The sequence below is a fragment of the Lepisma saccharinum genome, chromosome 24 (assembly GCF_977018435.1).
Source record: "Lepisma saccharinum chromosome 24, izLepSacc3.1, whole genome shotgun sequence".
In the NCBI taxonomy this organism is placed as follows: Eukaryota; Metazoa; Arthropoda; class Insecta; order Zygentoma; family Lepismatidae; genus Lepisma; species Lepisma saccharinum.
The window spans coordinates 48,690,484-48,714,284 of record NC_139252.1 but is presented as its reverse complement, the minus strand read 5'-3'; the positions used below and the strand labels follow the sequence as shown (position 1 = coordinate 48,714,284).

General features: G+C 38.1%; 1 protein-coding gene across 2 annotated transcripts; it reads left to right on the top strand.

Moving 5' to 3' along the window:
- Positions 1 to 10,377: 10,377 nt before the first annotated feature.
- LOC145978274 (uncharacterized) lies at positions 10,378 to 23,212 on the top strand. 2 transcript variants are annotated; one of them, XM_083110789.1, is made up of 3 exons: positions 10,378 to 10,485; positions 14,115 to 14,179; positions 21,223 to 23,212. In XM_083110789.1, exon 3 carries the CDS (start codon positions 21,251 to 21,253, stop codon positions 22,868 to 22,870), a length of 1,620 nt encoding a protein of 539 aa, XP_082966915.1. In that variant the 5' UTR covers positions 10,378 to 10,485; positions 14,115 to 14,179; positions 21,223 to 21,250; the 3' UTR covers positions 22,871 to 23,212. The 2 variants fall into 2 exon arrangements, with proteins under 2 accessions (XP_082966915.1, XP_082966916.1); XM_083110790.1 differs by lacking the exon at positions 10,378 to 10,485 and adding an exon at positions 10,793 to 11,189.
- Positions 23,213 to 23,801: the final 589 nt, after the last annotated feature.

The window sequence follows — 23,801 nt, the reverse complement described above, 5'->3', positions numbered from 1 at the left end:
AAGCTTAGTCTAAAACTTACAACTGAAGTCGTACGTGTGTGTGTGGGGGCCGGGGGGTGGCTACGTGAGATAACACAGTGGAATATGATCCACAATACTAAAATTAAAATAAATATGTGGGAACAATAGAAATTAAAATATGTTGTAGCTAGTGACAGCGGAATAGTAAAGATGGAGGGGTAAATCATATTTTCCCGGGGCAATCATTTTTATTATTCCGTTACATACGACACAAAAATGCATATTTTGGCTAAAAGAGCATTCATTCATTTATTTATTTTGTCGTTTTACTGGGGGCAGATAAGAGAGAGAGAGAGAAATTGTCGAACGAGAATTGGGGGGCGTTCCTGCCCCTCCCCCCCCCCCCCGTAGTGTGGTCACTGCCTATGGCTATGCTGGAGAAGAATGCACCAATTAATACGCTATTAAATAAAACAGATACTTTTAAAACTTTTAATCAAATTATTTGTGAACTATGATTTAAATTTAGAGAGAGCACATACCTGTTTAATTTAATTTGGATGAGTTAACTTCTGAAGCCTGCCATTTCCGAACCTTCTTCCGGTGTAACTACACTGCCATTTTAGCCGTAGCTGCTGCGTTCAGGTGGCGGAACGAGCAGAATACTAATTAAAACAAATATGTGACAAATATATATAAAAAAACACGTGTTGAAGCTATTGACGGCGCCAAAGAAAAGACAGAAGAAGAAGAACGTGGAGAGTGAAGTGATATTTTACGGAAGCAACAGGCACGTATCCAGGAATTCCTTTCGGAGAGGCGGCTGAACACCATTTTTTAAAGGGGTATCACAATTGTATGTTTAAGGCCAGTGGTGGCAATTGGGTTCCAAAATGTGGGGGGTGGGTGGACAAGGAAACAAGCATTAAGAGGGCATAGTGTGATAGTGTGAGACAAAAGAATGGAGAGCAACTATCTCCTAAATCGTCGCCACTGTTTAAGGCTGTCATTTTAATCAGAACGTGAAATCGGGACATTTTCTACCACGCAACTCCTCTATTTCCATGCATTAATATTGTGTGCCGGAACCATCTCAGTATGTATGTTTGTCCATTTCTTCTCATCAGGCATCAAAACATCTATGTACCAGAAGTGTTTTTACGAAGGTGTTACACATGCACGGAATGCACAATCCACTCGACAACGCAAGATTCAAACTGTGTGCAGGGAACTGGAATCAGACAGTTCACGAATATTTCTCTCTCATTCGAGCCTGAACACCACTAATGTGTCTTGTCCTCCCATGTTTGCAGCTCTTATAAAAGCCGAAACCCACCAAATTGTTCATATTCATGCCTAAGCACTCGCAAGTGTCCAAAATTGTCTGTTGAGTGTGTGTCGAACCCAGTAGCCTTAAACAAAAGTATTTTTTATGCCATGAAGTTCTCGGACTGCATACACAAAATTTGGTCCTGGCACAAGCAAATCATCACTCAAAACTTTGATTTTCAGTTGATCTGTGCAGCTTATTTCTTTTTTAATAAATCGCTCCAATGCCCAGCTTGATACTGCCGAAATATTCACTTTAGAGAGAGAGACCTTCGATCTCTTCGTCTTTCGACCCGAACTACTCGTAGCACTACTCGAAGTTCCGCTGTCATCAATGTCTTTAGCTTTGGGACCGAACTGGAACTAGTAGTCGACTTCGTTACTTTACGGTATTTAGTCCATTTCATTTTCGAATCACTAGAACTTATAAAGCAACCAATGGACACTGACTGATCACTAATCGACTGTATGAATTGTCGCACTTACCTCTGAAGTCTCCACCTATTCTGTTGTACAGATCAACCGGGAAATTGAAGCCGCGTATTAATATCCTCATTATATTCTAGAACGTTTCGCAGATAAAACTATTCGTAAATATTGCCAGTAGTTCGACTCCTTCTCTTTTTCAAGAACGTTTCCTCTCGCGCTTTCCAGAGATTAAAAAATTACAATGAATTCGAATCGCCCTATCTGCGGCGCTACCTTTGTTGTACACCTTCCAAATGCTGACAAGTCTCTTCTACATAGTGTTCAAGTTCGCTACGACAACACCGAAAGCGTAAGAAAAGTTTACGTGCAATATTATCAACAACATGGTTATAGAACATTCTCCGTCTTGCCTTGATAAGTATTTCTCTCCTAAAATTATCGTCACATTATTCAAGAAGACAAAAACCTAATTTTATCTAGTGTAAAATGAAAACTTTCCTGGTGGGGGGAGTCCACGAGTTACGATCCCCACCTTGGATACGCGCTATTAACAATAACAGGCTTATAGAACATTCTCCGTCTATCCTAGATAATTATCTCTCAAATTATCACCATATTATTCAAGAAGCCAAAAACCTAATTTTATCTAGCGTAAACTGAAAATTTTCTGAAGGGGGGCTTCAGCCCCCTGATTCCCACCTTGGATACGAGCTGTTACCAATAACAGGTTTATAGAATATTCTCAGTCTTTCCTCGATAATTATTTCTCTCCTTAAATTAACGTCACATTATTTTATTTGACACGACAAGAAACAAAAAAATCTCATTGTGTCTAGTGTAAACTTTCGGGGGGGGCTTGAGCCCCCTAACCCCCCTTGGATACGTGCCTGGGAAGCAGTCACGTTTATTACACCCTTACATTTACATACAATATTATAAAGTTCTGCTTTTAGATCTCGCACAATGCCTCTTTCACAAAAATGGGCAATCTCGCATTTTTTTTATATCAATCAAGCTGTGATATTTTAGATTTCTTCTGTTAGTTTTCTGATAATAGTTTTCACAGCTTTCCATAGCATTTAGGCATGATTTCAAAACATAGAGCAAATAGAAATCCAACGCGCTTAAGGCTGTGTCCGAAAGCTGCAAGACCATACTTGAAGCGAGCATACTTCGAGAGCATACTCGCAGTGCGGTCTTGAAGCCTGGAAGCGGAAAGCTTTCGAACTGCACTTCGACTGCAGCGCCAACACAAGTGAGGAATGCAACAAAAGTTGCTTCGAAACTAAAATTATCAAACATCGACTGCATGTGCCACTCTTGTTTTCCGTGAACAACACACACATGACTCGGCGTGCAGTTTATATAACACAGCACGTTATTAATTATAGAAATATAAAATAAATTTGCTCTTTCAAATTAATTTTCACGCATTCCGCAACATGGTTTACGATCGCGGGAAAAGAAATTGTTTTCTCACTTTTAAACACCTTCTCACTATAGAAGAAAGAAACCACGCATATATGAATAAAACCAATAAATAAAATTACATAGTATTTTAAAAACTTGTTTACTTACATTTCCACACAATGGAAGAACTACAACTACCAGCTGATTGACTTCAGACGTCCATTTTTTTAACAAATGAAAAGCAAGCACAGATCGCAAGTGTGCACCGCTCGTGTGCTGCGTCCTCTGGTCTTGTACACTCGTTTGCTTGGCGCTTTCGAACTGCACTAGGTGACGTCACTTCCGTCAAGACTGTACTTCAAGTATGTACTTTGTACCTTTTGGACACAGCCTGAGTTAAAACTCCCTTACATTGGAAGCCTGGAGAGAACAAAACAGGGGTTCCTTCGTAACACGATTTCTTGAAAACCAGTTTACACATTTGAATCAACTTTGTGATAAATTTTATTAGAAAGGATGAATCTTAACAGTAAGAGTTGTAACTTTTCCCTTGCTACTATATTTTAGAAGATATTCGTTGTCAAATTTCTCAATATTTGCATAAGGAACCAGCCTTTTCCCTGCCGAGTGTTTCGATGATGACGTCATGCATCCACGGACAACTGCGCATACGATCTGCGCCGCCGAACGAGTACCCCCTGGTTTCCTTCTTCCTTCTATCTTAAAAAAAATAACGGCGATCGGGTGCATATCAATAGCGGTCTTTCCATTGTTGATTTCAAATAGGCAACAATCAAGCACAGTTTAAATACATTCAATTTCAGTTAACAATGTGAAAACATAAAGAGAAAAGTGTCGCGAAAAAAGAAAATAAAAATTCAATGATTTGCTGAGGAAATATATTTAACAACACCAGTAAAAGGACACAAAAAGGGGAGGAAAAGCGATTAAGAACGCGAAAAAGGGGGAAAATAGATAAATGTCCCAGAAAAAGGAGGGAAGGGGAAAGGTTATCAAAAAAGGGGAAAAAAGGTGCTGGAAAATTAGCTCCATTCTCACGTTGAGGCAACATTTCTCACACTGAGTCCTTCCAGAGAGGTCTCACTTTCACTACGAAAAAAAGGTGCGCACCTAAAAATCCTAACTCTGATAATAACGGTCTTGCTTCAGTACCTATCATTCGGCGCTCAATATGACGACATGGCATATCTGTATTACATATTAATGTTAGTGTTTTCAGTTGAACGTAGGGGGTGCGGAAGAAAATTAAGGGGCGTGAAAGCACCACTTCGCCCTGGCGCCGCCCCTGCTCCCCTAAGCGTAGTGGCTAACACGTTTACCTTAGAATGAAGGGTGCCAGGCTCGATTCTGACATGAACTATCCACATTAAATGGTTAGCTTGAACTCTATTAGTGAATCTGCACAAGAGACTACCATAAAGATGTTTGTCAGTGGATGCACCAACAGGCAGGGATACCATCTACTTTCAATATTCTTGATACAAATATACAAATTTTACTAATGACATATTTTTCTTGGTGAGCCATATCTAAATTAGAGAAAATACATGGATTTTTTAAGACTGACTGTCTAGAATTGCTTTTGTTACTAAGCTCCTTTTGCATTTAGATTCTCAAATAATGGCTGTGAATTTCGCCGTTTATATCCGTCTTCAATACAGCGTTATTTATATACACACATTGGCGTATGCAAAGGGAGCTGAGAGCTACAGCCTATCCCAAAATTTTTGGAAAATAAAAGTTTAAAAATGAAAGCAGTAAAGAATTCGTGACCCCCCCCCCCCGATTACCGTTCTTGTATTTAAACTATTTTTAAAATGAAGATTAAAAATCATAAGGAGATATCAGTGGTATAAGTATTAGAAAAGTATAGCTTGGATTATACAGAGCGATCCATTCAAATGTAGACCGACACGTCAGTGTTTGCGCTATCGGCAAACGGGGCTCTCGTGGCCGTATGTCGTCGCTGGACTGCCCGTGAATCAGGCATGCAAGTTTCCGTAACTAGTTTAAAGAGGTTTTTTTTTCTTTTTACCACATGGAACTTTTACACCTGGGAATCTTGTTTCAAACCGCCTTTGAAGTTCACTGGCCGATTGAGTTAATACATATGAATCATAAATAAATACACGATGTGCAGTAGAAAACATTTGCTGAGCCATAACACACTTTGCGGTTGAATACACTAGAAAAAACACAATACGTAACAAGCACCCTATCACTTCACAGTCGCCACAGTAATAAACATGCCACACAATACAAAACAAGGACCCTTATCACTTCACAATCTCCTGTCTACTTTCAGGACCTCCGTAATGACCGGTCTAGCCCCTCTCGCCAGCTTACCTTAGTCTTAATATAGATGTTTAAAAAATGTGTGCGCATCGAAGGCGACTGACTAGCTTGAACACCTCTTTTTATAAATGTGGTAAGTAAATCACTTTTTAAAATAATTACGGAAACTGTTGTGCGCTTGCTTCACGGCCGCGAGTGCCTCGTTTGCCGATAGCTCGAACACTGACGCGGCGGTCTACATTTCAATGGATCGCTCTGTATTTACATACAGGCATAATTTTCCGACATTTTGGTCTTTTGCGGAGTCCGCAAAAATGCTGCGCGGCAATTTCGCGGAGTATAATTATCCTGGAAATTCCAAGTTTTAATTAATTTTGCACGAATATTGCATACATAAGAGGTATTTGGTATTTGAATATTCTTATGTATCTCTTGAATATTTAAAATCAAAGCTCTAATAAATTGATGCATATTATAATTGAAAATAGTTACTTACACACATAATAATTTTTAATTATTACAATTTTGAAGCATCGGCGAGAAGCGGTAAGAATATCGGCGTTGGTGTGGAGTTTTTAGTTTATTTTTATCTTTATTTGTTTGGGTTGTTTTTCCCTATCATACGTTATTATTTAATTTTTATTTGGGGGTCTTTTTCTTTTTATGTTGTTAAGAATAATTATGAAATATTTTATCGAGTATCTCTATCAATATCCACGTTTGCAATTCCAACCATCTCCGAAATACGAGTAAAATTCTGGATACGCCAGTGTGTGTACAGTGGCGTGCCCAATGGTGGGTTGGTGGGGGTCATAACCCCCCCCCCCTTTTGGCCTAGTATTCCTGAAAGAAGAACGTTAAAGGCAAAAAATTGCAAAATGAGGACCGACTATTAAAAGAAAAAGTACACATAACCCCTCCCTTTCGCAAATTCTAGGCACCCCACTGTGTGTGTATCAAAAAAAGCCGGGAATGTGTGAATGCAGTTGGCCATCACTTTGAACAACTCTTGTAACACTAGTACTCGTTGTGTAATATAAATATGTCTGCATGCTAAAGATATGTGTGTAAAAATCAGTGGTCAGAAGTAGCGTGCTACTTGTAGCGTTGCTACTGTAGCTAACTGTAGCGACGCTACATTTTGAAAATTGTGGTTGTAGCGGTAGCGAAGCTACAAAATCCTTGTAGTTGTAGCGAAAATTTCGCTACAGCTACATTTTTCTCAGCATTTTGAGGTGAATTTTGAATGTGGCAACAGCGTCAGAAAATATCGACAATAACCCTTAATTTTGCAGGAGGTTCATAAAGACTGTCTATTACATGGATACAGATTATTTAGATTATAAATATCTTGATATTGTAGATTATATATATATCTGCGTAATTTATTTCATTAGTATCTGCATAATTCAGATATCCAGATAACTAACTGACATATATGAATATATTCCAGTTAACAGCTACGTTTTTCTTAGCTGCATCGCTATTTTTTTTGGGGGGGGGGGACATGCCTCATTTGCTGCACTGCTGGAAAAAAGTGCCTTGTTTACGTCACCGCCGGAACAAATCCTGTGGATATCCATGGTGTAAGAGACACCAAAATGTCGTTAATTGCTGTGTAAAACCCAACTTGCAGTGCAAAAACGAGCAATGGATTTTCCACTGCACTGACAAAGAAATAGTGCCAACAATAAATGGCTATCGTTAACAGCATTGATCATTGTCAAGGGTCTCACCAGCAAGAAATTATTGCTACAAGAACGATAGAGTGGCTGGAATCAGTGGCGTACGCAAGGGGGTGTTACGGGGTTTAAACCCCCCCTTGAGCTTGTGGAAAAAAATTAAATGGCCAATTTTTCACAGTCAAACATCTGGGACAATAATATTACTATTACTATTTCTACTACTACTAATACTACTACTACTACTACTACTACTACTAATAATAATAATAATAAAAAAATGAATTATTATTTCCATGCAGCATGGAGAAAAGCAGAGCATTCCAAACACATGTGTCTTTCAGAGTGATGCCTTGAAAATAAACACGAGTTTATGAGGTTAGGTTAGGGTAACTATGATTTAAAAGAGAAAAAAAGTTGTTTTGTATCTCAGTTGTAACAATGTTCAACACACTGGCGTACGCAGGATGTGAATTATCGGGGACATTTATGTGGGAAAAAATCCGGAAAAATTCCACCAATTTCGGGAATCGAATCCGGATCTCCCGCGTGATTGTCACTTGTCAGACGCTCTACCGACCAGATCACCGCAGCTCCTTGGTTGAGTTCCATACTTTGATTATTTCAACTTATTTTAATATATTTTCTTGTATTTATGGATCTTCTTTGCCCTTGAAATGTCTCACCTCGTTGACCAGACAATTATTTCGTAACAAAGAAACAAAAAAATGCTCCCAGGATTTGATAAAAATCGAATGACTAGAAAGTAATTTCGTTCCATTGTTTTCATAAATACTATATTTATGTAGATCTCTACTACTTAATAGTGGTATTAGTAGTATTATTAGTATTAATTCAGCTAATTAATTAATTATAAGTATTATTAATTAATTGTGATTATTATTATTTAATTAAAGTATAATAAAACAATGGTATGTGAAAACGTTTTAGAAATAACACCCCCCTTGATGAAATCCTGCGTACGCTACTGGCTGGAATTACAATTATTTTCGCAATAGTAGCGTAGCGAGCTACTTTCTGGTAAATGTAGTTGTAGCTGTAGCGAAGCTACTTTTAAAATGTAGCGTTCTGATCACTGGAGGGGACGAAAATGCAAACATCTGCGCCATGCCTCGCCGTCTGCAGTCACGCGCTATCTCGGTTCCGAGATTTTTCACAGCAGACTTGTGGTCCTCAGTTGAATCTTCCATTTCGTCGCACACCCCTGATGGCGGACCTGGATATTGCACTGATTCTAATCACGGAAATGTTGGATCACCATTCTTATCTTTAAGTACACGGATAATTATATTTACCTTTCTAAAATTAAAATTAAAGAAGTGGAAAAGAGAGCTAAAATTACTTTAATTAGGTGTTAGGCATAAGGATGTTTGATAAGATTTTCGCAACTATTGCAACACCATCGGTCATAGGCGGAGTTCTGGAGGGGCCAGGGTGACCTTGGCCCCCCAACTTAAAAAAGACTAAAAAAAATAACACATGATTAAGTTCAGTTACTACATTTTTGTCATGAAGCCATACAGCAAATCTTGACGTTTGGCATAATGGCATGTGCGGTAATTACGCCGCAATAGTGGGTCTTAGACGATTTGATTGATGTGTACAGTTTGAAGAAAGAAAAACGTAAAATGACTTTGTGTTGAGTCAACAGTTACTGCTGAGGTATCAAAAGAACTTTTCAATTTAATTTTTCTAAAATTTCTGAAGCTTACTATTGTACCGTAACATTTTAAAAGTAATACGAGTATTGTATCAATAAAAAAAATGAAAGAAATTCAAAGTGCAATAATCGTACTGTTCTGCTTCTTTTAAAACTGACAACCAATATACTAATTAATATTTGTTTACTTAAGCGAGGAAATTTAACATTTTCAAATCTAAAAGGCCTAGAACTCAGTGTTTTTAAGTTGTTGTTTTTTAATTTCCGGGGGAAGGTCTCTGGCCCCCTTAAGCTAGGGGATATTCAATAACCCTCAGGTACATCATATGCTTCTCCCAGAGTCTTGCCCCCCAAAGCAAAAGCTCAAACTCCGCCCATGCCATCGGTCTCGAAAGCCCGAAAACACCTGTGACGGGACTCGATGCGCTGGCCGCACACGTCACTATCAACTTTGTAAAAGCAGCTGGATAATTTGTGAACACCATTTCTAGTATCGACAGTATTCACAAGAGAAATATGCATGAAATCGAAGCATTTTTTCCCCCTAAATTGTGTTTTTTCATGAATTTCTTTGGGTGGGTAGAGAGACTTTTGACTGGGCGGTAGCCCACCCGCTCCCACTTCTCACGCCGTCCCCTGACACCGAAAGCCAGGATTCGAGTCTCAGGCTGGACCGCATGGGAGTTCTTTGTGGGTGTCCCTTCATCAGTTCTATCAAATCATCATTCATCACTCAAGACAGGCGTACGCAGGGGTGGGGTGGGTGGGTGGAATTGCTAGGTGGATATTGCATATCTGCGTTCTAGGGGGTGGGGTCGGAATACAAATATATTTCGCAATTATCATTTTTAACTTTCCATTTAAAAGTTGTCCAAAGACAAAAGCAATAATTGGGTCATTTTAAAGGGGTGTTGCATTTATCACTTTTATTTTTTTCCCAGAGTCCTTCAGTGGTTTCATTGGAGAATTGTAATTTTCCCAAAATTTAGGAAGGAGCTGTAGTCCCATCAGTTTCCTTCTGTGTACGCGAGTGATCACTCATCCTCATCGTCGCGATAAACTAAGAGTGGCAGAAAAGTGAATGATCAAATAGGCGGATAAGAGACAAAAAAATGAAAATAAATTCAGTTGGTTACGTTTCAAGCCAGCTTGGCCTTTTGGCTCTGAGTTCACGGAACTCATCACATCATTCTTGCTGCATAAATTAGACTTTCTAAAATATAAATTTTGAAACATATATGCACTGCCATTTAAAACTGTAAAAGAAGTAAAAAGAAGAAAGCAGAATTTAAGCGTTTTGTTTACTTTTATTCCATCACGTCATGTCGCATTTTTTTAAAGGGTAGTGGGTAGTTTGTCGGAGGATTAGTGACTTAAAACAATGAAGACGTGAATTACATGTACAGTATACTTTGCCTCTGGCGATGTAAGAGCACTGGTGATATGTATAGACTTGCAATTTAGAACTAAACATCTTGAGCGTTTTCTGTTTACTTTGCGTCTGCTAAGCTTTCGCGCCAAGTAACATTTCGATGTAGTAAAAGGCTTTACCGGAAGAGGGGAGGATTGCATGGATGCAAACAGTTGAGCATCGTTCAGCACAGCAGGTGTTTTTGTTTCCTGTCAAAGAGCATATATTTGATAAATTAAGAAGAACTGCAAATAACCGTTGCAATGGTGAGTACTCCAAAGTTGCGCATGCAGTTTTTACGAGATGTTGCAGTTACATAGCTTGTGGTTGAGGCAGAAAGGAGGGGGGAAAAGGGCACCTTATCATGGATGCGGGTCTATGTAATTTGAAAGTGGCTCAGTTTGGGACCCATCTTGGGAACCATTCGATACATCCCCTTCCTAATGACGCTTGTCGAACATGCAAGACAGATGATGGGGGTGTTATGATAACTATAGTGGCGCTATAATCAATACAAAAATGACGAGTAGGGTGCATTTTCAAACTTCTCATACATGAATTTTTGAAAGGGGAAATTTGTGTATGCGATTTACTGCGGTAGCGATCCGAAAATAAATACGAATCAGACGCTACACCGATAATGAAACAAATGCAAGCTTACTTCGTTTACGCTAGCGTAAACATTACATACCCAAAGGAATATAATGTATTAAAAACTTCACACCAATTCATTTATTTGATAGTGGGCAAGTATGACTACTGGCGGCGAAACAAAAGCACTTAGCCGGTACATTGATTGGAGTTGGCCTTGAATTGAACCCGGGCTTCTGCAAGGACAGCCGTTCCGTAATTAAAGTAACCGAGTGCTCCAAGGAATCGCGTATTGCAAATCGGCGGCGCTTTGGATAAGATTGATCAATGAGAAAACTGCGAAATTTGCACTGCGTCAGTGAAATTGATTTTGTATTTCGTGAGTAGCAATCGACTTCTTCGGTGTAATTAGATAAGAAAAAGAGATCTCGTAAGAATGCAGCATAACTGCGTTTAACAACTGCGGGAAAATATGGATTACACTACAATCTGTGCAACAAAGAGCGTATTATAGTTTATGAAAGATATATGTTGTGTATAAATAATAGACTGTATCTGTTTTATGATTTTACATATGCTGTCATCAGATTTTATTTTCAGTAACTCTAGGCTTTTGTATTTAATGATACGATATTTTTATTAGAACCTTTGTAGGGTCTAGTTTTCATATTAGAAAAACCTAAACCACGGAGCTAGTTTATTGCCTGCTTGATTGTTCAGCAGCAAATCTAAAGACAAAAATATTATTGTGTATTAACAGGACTGGTAAATTAGAAACTACCAGACGATTTGGACGGTTTGTTAGTTTTTCAATTACAGTATTGGCATTACTTTCCAGATCCCTTCCCGAGTTCTAGTAGAAATTCTATGTTTGGTCAAAGTGTAGACACTCACTATTAACTGTTGTATTTTCGGTATTTTCTTTCATTAAAAAAGTACCAGATTCAATCTATGCAGTTGTTACAGGGTTTCTGAATAAAAAATGATGGGTATACAGGTATATATAATTTTTTTCTTTTGTTAATGTGTACAATGTTTATTATACCTCCTTTGGAGTATAATACTCCTGTTTGGCACTGTATATGAAGTATATTGAAATATATTACAGAAAAAGTTTAGTATAAATTTGGTACTACTTCCGTATAGTGGAAACACCTAGAAATAATTTCTTTTGCACTTTTTTACATTGCTAACGTACACTTCTACATTGCGGAACATTTCTTTAGGTGTAATAATGAATTTCTAACGAAAATATCTATTTTTTAAATTTACGAGTACTCACTGTTTTTCCGGTTCTGTAACACACAATGTGGTGATAGCGTACTGGTTCATCGCGCGTTGTGGCAGTGTTTTGTCGATTTGGAGTGTGTATGCAGTGGTTCCAACCTTCTTCACTGAAAAATACCTAATTTCGTGGCTGGATTTGAAATTATGCTAATACCTTGTTAGCCTCACAAACCATTGATGTTAGCCCCACGAATCATTGACGTTAGCCCCACGAATAATTGACGTTAGCCCCACGAATCATTGACGTTAGCCCCACAAAGCATTGACGTTAACCCCACAAATCATTGGCGTTAGCTCCACAAACAATTTCCGCTAAGGTTAGGTTAGGCAAGCATAGTTTGAATTTTCGAAAAATAAAAAAATCTTTCAACAAAGAGTCATGTTTGGAAACATTGACAGGGGTTTACGTCATGAAACACACGGACCATCCTTGACGTATGGAAGCAACAGGAATTGCATGTCTGAGAGATGTTTTTATAGAAAAGAAAAAGATTTCACGCTAAAAAATATTACACGGCGAAAGAAAACACATTGAGGAACTTCAACGATGATACAGAAAGTGATTTCCATAAGTAGTTTATTCTGTATAAATGAAGAAATCCGTTTCCACTATACGGAAATGTTACCGAAGTTTAGGTTCCAATTGTGAAATTCTGCTTAAATAATTATGCACATACAATTTTCTACATGAATCAAATTATATGCATGCTTGTAAGGATGTGCTGAACCAGCATACTGATTATGTATTGCATCTTTTGAAGAGATTGATTTTCCATCTCTTAATATTTTCATTAATTCCCCATCGAGCTACCTTTAGATGATTGGTGCCTGGGACATGAACAAATGCTACCATTGATAAAACATTTCGTGTGTGCCACAAAGTTATTTGATTATATTATGAGCTTTTGGTGCTTTCCACTTCTTTTGTATTTTCTGTGTTAAAGAATATTCTGATTGTTGTGCCACTCCTACATGTTTTTGTGAGTATGATAGTTGCCTCATTATTTCCACACTCTATCTTTCTCCTGAATACAGCATTGTTTCCATGTGAAAAAATGCTATCAACAGTGGCAACTTATGAATGTGGTCACTTGCATAATTTATCATGAATTAATATTTTCTGAAATTTTCAAACATGCAGTTTTGGCTGCTGTAGAAAATTAACAGTTCATTAAATTAGTTATCTGGATGTGGAATAAATTAAAAGCGATGTCAAAGATCTAAAAAATATCAGTTTTGAAGAGAGGACAAAAATCAGATGTGGTGTTAAGTAGGATGTAAATTTATATAATGTATTTATTTGTTAAGTAATGTTTACAATATCTGCATATTTGGCCAGACATTCTTAGGGATGGTGTTCTTTTGATATTGACAATGCAAAACTAAAAATCACAAATATTACTTAATTTTACATCAATATATTTGAACTCAGATGAGAAAAAAGAGAATTTCACCATGCTATGATGGATCATAGGGGAGTATGATGGTAGGGCCCACATGTTCTGAGCCTTGTTCATAGCAGATGTGTGATCTCCATCATGCTTCGACTGGCTTACGTTGAAATGATAACTAACAAAATGTTAGAAGTTTAAAATAATACAAAAAATGTTGTTACTATTGATATTGTGACCAGTCATCTTTCAAAGTCCAGGAGTGTTAAAAATTTTAGTGTAATAAATAACATATGTGCTTGTGATTTTTAGTCATTTTTGGGAGATTGTACACACAGTGCAACTAACAACATGTATCGTGTGTCACTTGAATGCCCTACCAATTGAATGTAGGCTTGTGGAGCATGTTACAGTGCTGCAGTGTGACATTTGGTTGTGATTGGTTTGTTCTCAAGTAACATGTGTCACTTGTCACTTTGATGTAAATGGCCCTTAAGTAATGTTGCTGATAACATGTGGCATGGCATATTTTTATGCTGATAGTGTCATAGTGTTTTGTTTATTTCTTCTATGTCCCAGAGACTACATCCCAAAATATAACTAATGTAATGATTCTTTTGTTTCAGAGGAGGAGATGTTAGTGTAGTAACTCCCATGGTTGGTTGATAGCAACCCTCCTGCAGACAATCTTGTAAGTATTTTGTGCATGTTTGAGTGTAGAACACACACATATAAGTGCAATCACAATTAGACATAGAGATGGATTGAGAAGATTGACATAAACCAAATATGAATCATGTGATTTTTGAACATTTCTCTTATGTCTCAACTATGTGTGTGTGTGTGTTTGTTTGTTTGTTTGTTTGCATAAAAAGTTGAATAATTCTTTTTGAATAGTTAAGATTTTATGTCCAAAAGTCTTATTTTGGGATTAGTATATTCTACATAGGAAAAAACCTTCACAATATCACACTCAAAATGCTGAATAAGGCAAAATTTATTGCAAAATAAGACACTATAAACATAATGTTTCCATTCTCCAACAGGATCTTCTTCAGACAAATTTTCACAATAAATTTAAATAAAGATCCAACCATCTTATATATACACTCGCAGTAGAGGGTCTATACACAGCACACATGAAGGTACCAGTCCATATCTGAGACATTTTCTATCGGGAATTCCTGAGTGTGGAGTCTTCTGACATTTACCTGGTGAGAGACTCACACCAACCCCTTGTCAATTCCTCCAATAAGATTATGATTGCATCTTTATTTCAATGTATTGTGAATCTTTGTCCGAATAAGACCCTGTTAGGGGGTTGAAATGTTACGTTCAAAGTGTCTTATTTTACAATAAATTTTGCCTTGGTCAGCATTTTCAGTGTTTTATTACACTGATTGTTTACTAAAAATATTTCTTCAAGAACTGATTTTTGACAAGTTACACACAGATGAAGTTTTCCAGGATTTATGCAAAATGCTTAAAATTTAATCTCTTGACAAAAGATACTTCCAGTAATTTCTTTGTAATTTATTCAGTGTTACTTGGTGACAGAGGCCTAGGTTTAGAAGGGCTGCATTGACTGTAAGGCATGCATCTCGGTTGATCACATTTGTCCTCTCGGTTCGATACCCGGTGGAGGCACATAGTGGTTCGGATCCCACTTTAAACTGTAGGTCCAGTCCCGATTAGCCTTACTGTGCACAAAGTGGACTTTAAATGTTGATTTCTATTCAGAGGAATGCAACTCGATAGGAAAGTAATAACTACAAAATACAATTAATTTTAACATGATAAAATATTAAATTTATGTAAGTAATCAGTCTTCAGTGAGATACATAAAAAGCATGGAAGTTTGTAGGAAATACATGTGATGCATATGCATTTATAAAATAAATTTTAAACATTTCAAAAATTTAAAATTTCTCAAAGAAAGTAATAAGAGGATTTACATCCCATGTAGATGTTTATTAAATTCAAATATGGACATTTTAAGGCATTTTGATTAGTATTGTGGAATAAAACATCATTTGAAGGGCTCGGGTGTAAAACATGGTGACATTTTGGTCATTTCTGAGTTCATTAAGAAAAAAGGTTATTACAAGCAATACTGTAGATAAATTGTTTTTGTGTTGTGTTTACCAATTTCAGAAGGCTTCACTGAGTCCAATGCAAATTGTATGACATGGCAGTTTCACTCGAAAATTTAAGGATGGCACATTTTACTTTGTAACTTAAAATGACCAAAATTTCACTTTCCATGTTTTACACTTGAACCCTTCATTTAATAGCATTCAATAAGGAACTTTTCATTTACCACAAATAAAACTGTAAGTTGGAGCCACGACATTACACAAAATTTATGTTTTCTATGCTGAGGAGAGTCCAGAGCATCTTTTTTAGTATGTTTTTGTTCTGTCAGCTGAAATTCAACTCTCACTAACAAACACACAGTCTTAGCCTCACCCTCTCTCACCCACACAATTTTTTTTTCAGGACATGAAAGACAAATAATTTTTCTCATGTGCTTGTTAAAGCACTAATTCTACACTGTGAGCCCTTAAAAAATAGCATTTGGCACAGATTTGTGGTTCCCATTTGCAATTATTTTTTTCTGTCTGAAAGGTATAACATTTTAAGTATGCTGTATGGGAGAACTGTGTGACGAATCAAGGCAAGAGTTGACTTGTGGAGTGTGAAAACTTCTGTAAGAGCAATTACAGGATGATTGATTTGGTTTATTTTACTTCACTTTTCTGCCACTTTTGGCCAATCACAAAGATGAGGAAGAGTGATATGATAAAATTGATGGACACTTGCAGAGAACACCCTTGTCTATGCTGGGATGCGAACCACCCATGCTATCTACTTTGCCATGAAGGTTGGCTAATTATGGGACAAGGAAACTGCTGCTACCCTAATATTCCAGCATTTAGTACTGATACTTTTAAGAAAATAAAGGTCAACTTACTTTCAAATTTCACTTCTTTCTCAACAGTTTTCAATTCTTATGTAAATAGTTTACTCTTTGAAGAAAACTACATGAAAAAACGTAATTTTGTATTTGAAATTATTATTATTGTTAGGATATTTTTTGTTTTACCTTATAATTACCTTCTTTCGCAGATGACTGTAAAATTTTTGGAGAAATCTCCACTTCCGATACTCATCTTCTCCAGAATGACATAACATGTATTTCATGGTACCTGACATGGAAACTTACATTAAATCCTGAAAAATGTACTACTCTCACCATCTCTCTCAAAAAGAACCTGTTATAAAGTCATCTTAGTACATCTTTGGCAGTAACATCAAAGCAGTATCCTCTCACAAAGACCTATGCATTGTTTTCAACCAAAAATCACATTTGAAGAACATATTACAGGCACCACAAAAAAAAGCAATGCGTCTCTTAGGTTTACTGTATTGTTTCACCGAAATTAGTGATATCTCAGCCCTCACCTTATACTTCAAGCAGTAGCATGCGGTGACCATTTAGGTAGCAGGAGCACTGAATACATAATTTTTAAATAAGCAATACTACATCAAGGGGCAGGCTTGCCTTGATAAAAACATTGCACACCACTGCTTTGCCGCATTTTAGTCTTTTAAGGGCTCTGCAAGAATGCCTCTCAACACTTTCGGGGAGTCTAAGTATCCTGGGAATTATGCAAAATTCGAATTGCATACCGAAGCAGTGCTTCGGTAGCTTACCTTGTATACACGCCACTGACTTCAAGTCATTCATTTCCCCAGTAATAGAATACTGCTCTCCAGTCTGGTCCATGGCATGTCCCACTCAGCTCTAGAATAGATTCTGTTCTCCACTTTTTCCTGGTTATAGTTCGTTACAGGTTTCCCTCATTACACAATTTTTCAACACCACATCTCCTGTCCTATCTGCACTTACAGACTCCCTATCAGCGCCGTTTACTGAATGATTTCAGGTATCTGTACAAAATTGTCAACGGCAAAATCCATTGCAAGATGCTCCTCCAGGAATTCCACTTTCGAGGGCCTATGCGCACAACTCGCAACACAAATCTATTTTACACAGAAAAGCTTAGACTGAAAATTCAAATGAGATCGCTCTTCCACAGAGTTCCCACCTAATATAACGACCTCCCATCAAGTGCTGATGTATTTTCCACAGAGTACGCCTTTCGGTCAACCATCAGAACATATGTTTCTAAATAATATTTAATTTTGCTATCTTGACTTATTTATATTAATCCTTTGTGTTATTTTTTATTTTTGTTCTTTTCATTGTTTTAATGATTTCAGTGTAAAATGGCTACGTGCTGTATCTGAAATTTTCTCAATAAATAAATATATGTACATTTTAGGTTGTACGAGTATTGCCCTAGTCATGAGCCACGAAAAGTATTTTTTAAAAACAACTTCAAATAACCTTCTATTCAAATAATCACTTAACTATTTTGCAAAAAAGGCATGATGTAGTGCAAAGCATATCTGTTCATATGAAATATTGCCTACTTCTGTGCAAGAGTGGTTACAATGCCAAGGGTCCCGGGTTTGAATCCTGGCCTGAGTATGGCTGTTCTTTGTGAGTGTCTCTGTTGAGTCCAGTACATTAAACTGTCATCACTCATCCTCATTGTCACAATTAGCCTAAAGTGGCAGAAAAGTGACTCGTTGTATTCAAGCGTATAAATCCTTTCATGAACAGACAGATCAAACATGAAATAAATAAATAAATTACAGTGTTATTATGGATGCATAAGCATGGAGATTGTGTTTAGTAACGCATTTTATCTGAACCTATGAAGCAACATATTGTGGATTTGTTATTTTTTTCTACTTTGTGAGAAAATCACTACTTATGTTATTTTCTAGCATGTAAAGGTGAGACATTTTCTCCTGGATAAGAGATGATGGGATAGGTGGTTAGGCATATTCCTAATTTATCAAGTATTCTTGTTAACTTACTGAAATGTTGTTGCCAACCCATTGAAATTTAACATTTTACAATGATAAGTTTTCAGTTATATTTTTTTCACTTTAGAGAGTAATTTAAAGACTTCCCCAGAAAACTAAGACAAGCATGAACCACAGGATAAGTTGTTGATTACATCTGCTAAGCAGGGAAGAATGTGACAGTGGAGGGAGAATCAGAAAGCTGGTTTGTCAAAACAAGCATTAAATATTTGGAAAAGGAAATATAGGACTCACTATTATTGATTATATCTTTCATTCATTTGTCAAATCTGAAACAATTCTTTAATGTGCTGGACTCAAATATTTACTAAGAACCATTAAAAAATTCTCTTGGAGATAAATTATTAATATCAGATTTTTTTGTTACCTGGTATGACCAAAGGAAAAGGAGTCTTGTTAAAATGCTTGGCAAGAAATTTGATCTATTTCAACTGAAAAAAATATTGGCATACAAGTAAAGTAAAAACAATTTAAGGATAGATGGAGCTTTATTATTTTCGTGGTTAAGATCTGTGATCTAGGAAAGAAATGCTCTAATAATTGTCAACCATTTTATCATGCAAGACTATGTGGTAGATTATTATGTGGCTCAGTAGCTACCATTAAAGGTTTCAGTTTTAGCGTGGTATGGGTGTTTCTTTGTGACAGACCCTTCATTAATTTCATATATTCATCCCCAGTATTGTAATTAGCCCATTGTGACAAAGAGTCAACATAAAATCAGAATTATTTTCCTGTAGTTTACGGTTATTACAAGCATAAGAAAACAGTTTTTCTTTGCTTTTCAGGAGAACACACGCTCCTTTCATCAGACATTTATTTTCATTTTGACTAAAGATAGTTATAACAATGGTTAGTAATTTTTTAAACAAAAAGAATCCGTTATATTATGGATGTTGTCAATGTTACATTGTTGTAATATAGCAACTTAACTGTGAAAAAAGCAGTATGTTTTATTTTTATTTCAGATTTTTTTTTTTTTTAAATTATGAATCCCAAATATCATCAGGTAATTCAAATTCATCATTGTTTTCACAAAGTCTCTTGATGTTTTCTGTTACATTAAATTTTAAAGATGGTGGCTTACTCCATTTGTGAAAAAGAAAACTCCATACTGGATCTATGTTACCATTTTCATTATTTAATTTATTCCAGTGTTCTTCTGCAATGAACGAAGCTTCCCAGACATTCAACTCTGTGTTTCCCGTTAATCTTTTTAAAACCCTTCTCTTTTTAATCAAATGCTTCTCTTCGATGATATGAGTTGACAAACCTGTTCTTGGGTTTAGATTTATAATGTCCAAATCATGTTCGTGCCATCTTATTGCCATTTTCCTTGCTGTTTGTCCCACATAATCTTTTGAACATGAACAACTTATATTATATATTCCTGTGGTTTCCACATCTGGTAGATCAGAAGAATACAAAAATACATTCATCTTCACCAGCAGCCTACGTATGTCTGTTTCTGCCCATTTTTAAAATTCTGTTGATGTGAGGTCAGATCTCACCTTATCAGACCATCCAATACTGTTCATTTTTCTTGCTGTGTCAGCAATCGTTCATTTCTTTCTGAGGCTTTGTTGAAGGTTTCTATTATTTTTAATGCTCCAACTCCTAGGATTGAATTTGTTGTTGTAAGTCCTCTTTATGCACAGAAAGTCTAATCAGGACTGGACCTACAGTTTAAATTGGGTACGAACCACTATGCCATGGGAGAAGCCCACAGCTCCTAGGAGTGTCAGAAATAGATCTATTGGGGTTTCATTCCTTTATATGTGTGATTCCTCCTTGCCCCTTGTATGTAACTTGAGCTTATTTGACGGAGAAACTGAACCACTTGTGTTTTGCTAGTCGTCGAGTTATGAGGAGTTGTTTTTAAATTAATGTTAACTTTTTTTCCACAGCAAGTGGCACTCATTCTCTTTCCTCCTCTCCACTCTTCTTCATCAGGTTGAACTTGCTCAATTCTGCAGTCCACGGATTGAATGGTAGCTTGGGCAATCATCATTCCACAGCCAGGCAATATGTAATTGAAAATTTTGAGTCCTGTCTTCCTTTCGTGAGCAATTACCATACTGTTATTAAGACTATGTCATTGTTAGAGCTTGGTCAGACAATCAGCTACTGACTGATAGTGAAATAAAAAGAGACAGAGATGGAGAGAGAATGGTGATAATTAGTGAATTTAATACAATTTATTGACATATATTGTAGCCATGGTAATAATCAGGGGTAGAGAAAACTTCAAATAATTCAGATATCAGCCCCTTATTCTTAGGAGCCAGCCTTTCTTTTGCGAATACTGTGTAAGAAATCCAAGTAATATAAAGCTACATATTTTGATGATCTTAAAACATTTAATTTTTTTATTAATAGTAGATTGGATTAAAAGTAAATAATTCTTGCACCAGTGCACCTTCCCAAGGAAGGATCTATCAGTAACAGCATGAATAACTATACTACACATTCTTCTAATATATGGCAGACTCTACCATATCACCACACATTTTAAAAGTTGGCCAGGAACACTGCATGTTAATTTTAATGATGCACGCGATACTGTGCATACTGTACTCGTTATTTTTAAAAAAGGTAATGGCAATTTCCATAAGTGAACAAGAAATATTAATGTATATAGTAACTGAATTTCAAAATGTAGGCTCCAGGTAAACATTTTCAGGTACCCTCTATTTTTCTACCCCTGGTAATAAACTTTTCAATTGGTAAGAAGTATGAATAAATTGAACCCTATTGTTTTTGTGGTTCCAGGTGCTGTCGGAGAGGCTCCCGGTGAATCATGAATTTTTCTCCATTTGGAGGCCACTTTCCGGCCTCCATTCCTTCCATCCACCAGTTTGCAGCCAAGTTCACTCATGAAGGCCCGGGAGGCCTCCCACCGCAGGCAGTGACATCAGGAGCTGTAGTTGTAAGTGGGGGAGATGGCTCACGTTACCTTCGCCCAGACCATGGAAGCCCACCAGCACACTTTGGCAACCAGCACCCCATAGGTATGCCAGTGAATATGGGTAAATATACACGTCCTGGTGACACAGGTAATCACCCAACAACTACTCAATCGCTACCCATGATGAATCCAAACTCGAAATACCATACCGGTCCGCTCTCTGGAAGAAGTGACTTGCCAGTCCACCACTTTACCCACGCCGGTGGTGCGGCTGGCGTTGCTGTGCCATATAGTCAAGCAGGTACTGTTCAACAGCCTCCTACCCCTAACTCGGGCCCCGGCCCCTCGAGACCCCCAGTGTCGTCTCCTTCTCCTGTTCAGCAAGGTCAAGGTGTGTCTTCACAAGGTAGACCTCAGGAGAAGAGACCGTATCCCGGTTCTGATATGCAACCGCAAGACCTCTGCGCTGCCATGATGCGGGAGAATGCAGCAGCGATGGCACGTGAGAACGTGGCAGCTATGGCAAGAGAGAACGCAGCTGCGATTGCCAGGGAAAATGCAGCTGCGATAGCCAGGGAAAATGCAGCGGTGATGGCGAGAGAGAATGCTGCAGCCATGGCAAGGGAGAATGCGGCAGCTATGGCGAGAGAGAATGCAGTAGCCATGACAAGGGACAATCCTCCGATGGGGGAAGCAGACAAAGCGACTCAGGTGACACCCAAGGAGGTTGTGGTGAAGCGTGAAGATGACAAAGACGACAGACCAGGTTCCAGTGAAGCTGAATACAGCGGTTCCATGACACATGCTGCTACAATGCCGGCAACATGGCAGAGTCTAGCAGCACCCGGTTCGACAGTCGCTGACTACTTATCTCATTTACCAGCCTCAACACTGCCTATCAGCCTACATCACTTTCTCAAATACTCCGCAGAGAACATAAAGAAAGAATCTGAAACTTCAGTACCTCCAAAGAAGAAGAAAAAGAAGAAGCCGAACAAGGAAAAGAAGCCACGACCAAAGCCAGGAGAGATAAGGCTCACGACGGCTCTTGACGGTTCCACGCTCTACTGCTGTCCTGAGTGTCACATGGCGTACCCAGAGAAGGAGTTGCTCGAGCAGCATCTCGTCGGCCACAAGCTGGAGCGACGCTTCATCTGCGACATCTGCGGTGCCGGCCTGAAGCGCAAAGACCACCTCACGCGGCACAAGCAAAGCCACAACCCAGAGCGTCCATACGTCTGCACAATCTGCCTGAAAGCCTTCAAGAGGAAGGAGCAACTGACGCTGCACTTCGTCATTCACTCCGGTGAGAAGCGACACGTGTGCACAGAGTGCGGCAAAGGCTTCTACCGCAAGGACCACTTGCGGAAGCACACAAGGAGTCACATCGCCAGACGAGTCAAGGCAGAACTTAGCCAACATGCTCCGCCTGTGGCTACAGTATCTGGAGTGCCATCAGGACCCGGAGTCCCCTCAGTTTCGGACGGGCCGCCGGCGTCGCTGCTATCCTGAATTTCCGCTGGGAGTTATGCAACTGTACCCCTCATGGACTCTGAACTCCTAGCGTTTATTTCTGCAATGAGGGATGTTTGATTATTACTTCCTAGTGCTGAATTGAAAAGACATGCATAGTGCTGCAACAAGTATATGAGTGTATTGTATGGTTTGAAACGAGTACTGTAGTGAAGGTGGGTTAGTCCCGTAAGGTGTGAAGCCAGCCTAATTCCATGAGGAATTGGTGTGTTGGTTGTGAAGTCAATGGATTAGTTTCGTATGTCTTTTTACAATGTGCCATGTAGCTGTTTACTTTCTTGTCTTCGTAAACTTAATCTTAAATGCTGTAAATCGATATAACTTGCCTTTTTCTTCAATGTCACAATCCTAACCTTAACGATATCCTTTACAGGTGGTATTTGAAGGGGGGATGAGCAGGTATAACCCTCTGTGGTTACTATACCATTCCAGTTGAAAATTTTAATCCTGTAGGAGAGGATGTATTCAGTGACGTGCGGTGACGTCGACACTTGGGGTAGCAGTCAGTGGCGTGCTCAAGGGGGGGGGGGGGGGTTGGTGTGGGTCACACCCCTCCTCCCTTTAGGGCCAGTGTTCCTACATAAAAGAAGAATGTCAATAGCAGGAAAAGATTGCAAAATTATGAATGAGTACTAGAAAAAAGTACACGTAACCCCCACCCACATTCGAAAATAAAAAAAAAAAACTATTTGATTTGACTCTAAGCCAGAGATCCTGGGTTCGAATCTCGGATTGGCCATTTGTGTTCTTTGTGTGTGTCCCTTCATCAATTTTGTCGTACCAAAGGTGGCGGAAAAGTGAAGTAGAATAAACCAAATTGAGCAATCAATCAATGATTTGATTTCATTTTTGTTACTTAGCGTCGCTTTTTTGTCACATTTGGTTAATTGCGAGGATACGATGAAATTGA